The sequence below is a fragment of the Orycteropus afer genome, unplaced genomic scaffold (genome assembly GCF_000298275.1).
Source record: "Orycteropus afer afer isolate SDZICR_OR568_19922 unplaced genomic scaffold, OryAfe1.0 scaffold00005, whole genome shotgun sequence".
In the NCBI taxonomy this organism is placed as follows: Eukaryota; Metazoa; Chordata; class Mammalia; order Tubulidentata; family Orycteropodidae; genus Orycteropus; species Orycteropus afer.
The window spans coordinates 27,670,722-27,673,638 of record NW_006921592.1 but is presented as its reverse complement, the minus strand read 5'-3'; the positions used below and the strand labels follow the sequence as shown (position 1 = coordinate 27,673,638).

Genomic DNA, 2,917 nt, shown 5'->3' with positions numbered 1-2,917 from the left:
CGGTGCTAGCTTCTGGTGGCTCCTGGAAATCCTTGGAGGTCCTTGGCTTGCAGCTATATATGCTTGTGTCATCACATGACTATCCTTGCTCTGTCTCCCTGTCTCTGTGTATCTTCTCTTCTATAAGGATACAAGTTCTATATAATTAGGACCCATTCTACCCCATTATAATCTACTTCCGTAGTGATATCACCTCGGAAAACCAAGGAAGGGTTGCTATGAGTCAGATCCGACTCGAAGGCACATAACAACAACACAACAACTACCCCGTTATGATTTCATGTCAGCTTAATTGACAACATCCTAAACGACCCTGTTTCTAAACTAGATCACATTGACAGATAGAGGGGCTAGAACTTCAACATATCTTTTGAGGTAGCACAATTCAATCAATAATATAGGGGATTAACAAATATGGGGATGGGAGAGGGACCGTATTGGGACATTTTCTAGGGGTCTGGATTTTACTTTATTTTCTTTACTGTATTGGTGGTTGGCCTTACTAAGCGAAAACATTTAGATCAAGACAACGCCACTGAAAGGTCTTGATTTTTCTGTAAGATATAAAAATTCTGATTGGGAGAAAAAGAAAGTTCTTGAGAAAGAAGTTGTATCAATCTGTTGATGAGGCTAGTGGAAGAAAAGTTCTGCTAGGGTTCTCAGCTGTCTTTAGTCCCCTGCTTTGAGAATATCTCAGAGGAATGGATATGAGTTGCCTGAGTAAATATGAGCAGCTCCCTGAAAAGCTCCTTAGTGCCCCCCACCGGTTGAAATTGTGTTGTTCTTAACAGTAGGTGAATTGGGAAATGCTGGATTGACAAGATCCCACTCTGCACAAAATGACTGATCCCAGAGGCCTAGAGTTGTGTTATAGGACACTGGTTTGATTTGAGGACAAGAAATCTTCTAAAGCCTATATATTGGTCTGAAATGTATTTAAGTAGGAATTCACGCCTTGACTTAAGGTTTCTTCTCTTTGTGTGTGTGTGTGCGTGTGATTGTGTGTGGGAGCTCTGGTAGCATAGTGCCTAAGGCATTTGACTGCTAACCAGAAGGCTGGTGGTTCAAACCCACCAGCCACTCCTCGGAAGGAAGATGGGGCAATCTACTTCCGTAGGGATACTGCCTCAGAAACCCAAGGAGGGGTCGCTATGAGTTGGTCCGACTGGAAGGCATATAACAACAACAACAACAATGACAAATGACATTGAGCATCTTTTCATATGCTTATTGGCAATTTGCATATCTTGTTTGGAAATGTTTATGCAAGTACTTTGCTTGTTTTTAAATTGGGTTGTTTGCCTTTTTATTTTCAGTTCGAGTTCTTTATATCTTCTAGATATTAAACCCTTCTCAGATATATGATTCCCCCAAATTTCTCTCAATCTGTAGGTTATCTCTTCACTTTTTTTTTAAAAAAAAAATTCTTTGAAGCATAAAAGATTTTAATTTTGATAAAGTCTAATTTATCTATTTTGCTTTTTGTTGCTGTGCATTTTTGTTACATCTAAGAATCCGTTTTAAAAAAATTAGGTCCTGATTCTTTACCCTATGTGTCTTCAAGAGTTTTATGGTTTAATTCTCTGTTAGGTCATTTATCCATTTTCAGTTAATTTTTGTATATGGTATGAGTTATGGTTCCAAGGCCTTCCCTGCTTTTTAAAAGCAAATGTTCCATGTTAATAATTTACATCTGACTATGACACTTTTCATTCATGAATGCATTCATGTATTCAGATATTTGCTGAGCAGGCATTGAGCTAGGTGAACTAGGTGATGGAAAGGATTTCTGATTCTTTCCTGGAATCTTATTTTAATAGAAACTTGGTAGAGAGAACATGAAGACATTGGGAGATCAAGATGAGGAAAAAAAGCTCCAAGCAGAAAACTCATTCACAAAGAGCAAGAGAAATGAGTGAAAGCTTACCCTAGAGATCTTCAGTACTTTAGTGTGCTCAAAAGAGTGTAAAGAGTATAAAGTGACTGTTTTGGTGCCTGAGAATACCTTGTTTGGTGTAAAATTGTTATAAGACTTTTAAAATTTAGCTACTGCTTAAAAGAAAATATATTTTTCAAGACTGTGACTATCAACTGAAGTATTTAGCCATAACTTCTTTTCTCCCAGACACTCACATTTTTGTCTTGAATGTATGAAGGCAGGTTTCCTGAACCTGATCCCATCTTGGGTGTTCTACAGCAGCACCTTTCAGAACTTCATCCAGACTCAATGCAAGGATATTTTAGAGCGGAATGTCAACATCAAGTAGTCCTGGGCGAGTATTTGGTTCCAGCATTATTTCTCTTCATCAAGTTCATGTCTACTGAGAAGGACTGGAGGAGAGATCAGCCCCTTCAGCCTATGAAGCTTGAAGGAACCTATGTTACAGACACTTAGAATAAAACTGTTTTGTCACTTCCGGAGTCTGAAGATTCTTTGGTAAAGCTGTAGTGTAAAAACATGTTGTGCATAGAATTACCATAAACCCAAAACACCAAATATCTCGACTCATAGTGACCCTATAGGACAGAGTAGAACTGCCCCATAGAGTTTCCAAGGGTGTAAATCTTTGCGGAAGCAGACTGCCACATCTTTTTCCCACAGAGTAGCTGGTGAATTTGAGCTGCTGAGCTTTTGTTTAGTAGCTGAGGGCTTTAATCTCTGCACCACCAGAACACTAGAATTACCTTTAAAAAAAAACCCACTGCCATTGAGTCGATTCTGGAAAATCTTTACAGAAGTAGTTTGTCCCATCTTCCTTCCACAGAGCAGCCAGTGGATTTGAACCACCAACCTCTGGTTAATAGTCAAATGCCTTAGGCATTGTGCCACTAGAGCTCTTTAGAATTACTACATCACTCTGGTAGTGTAGTGCCTAAGGCACTTACTTGACTGCTAACCAGAAAGCTGGCAGTTCAA

At 39.1% G+C, this 2,917-nt stretch overlaps 1 protein-coding gene across 1 annotated transcript in view; it reads left to right on the top strand.

Annotated features, from left to right (window-relative positions):
• The window catches only part of HSD17B3 (hydroxysteroid 17-beta dehydrogenase 3), a 74,926-nt gene extending 72,659 nt beyond the window's left edge, over window positions 1-2,267 (top strand). Inside the window, exon 10 of the mRNA XM_007939852.1 lies at window positions 2,157-2,267. Coding sequence (XP_007938043.1) covers window positions 2,157-2,267 — 111 coding nt within the window. The remainder of the gene's footprint in view (window positions 1-2,156) is intronic.
• The last annotated feature ends 650 nt before the right edge of the window (window positions 2,268-2,917 follow it).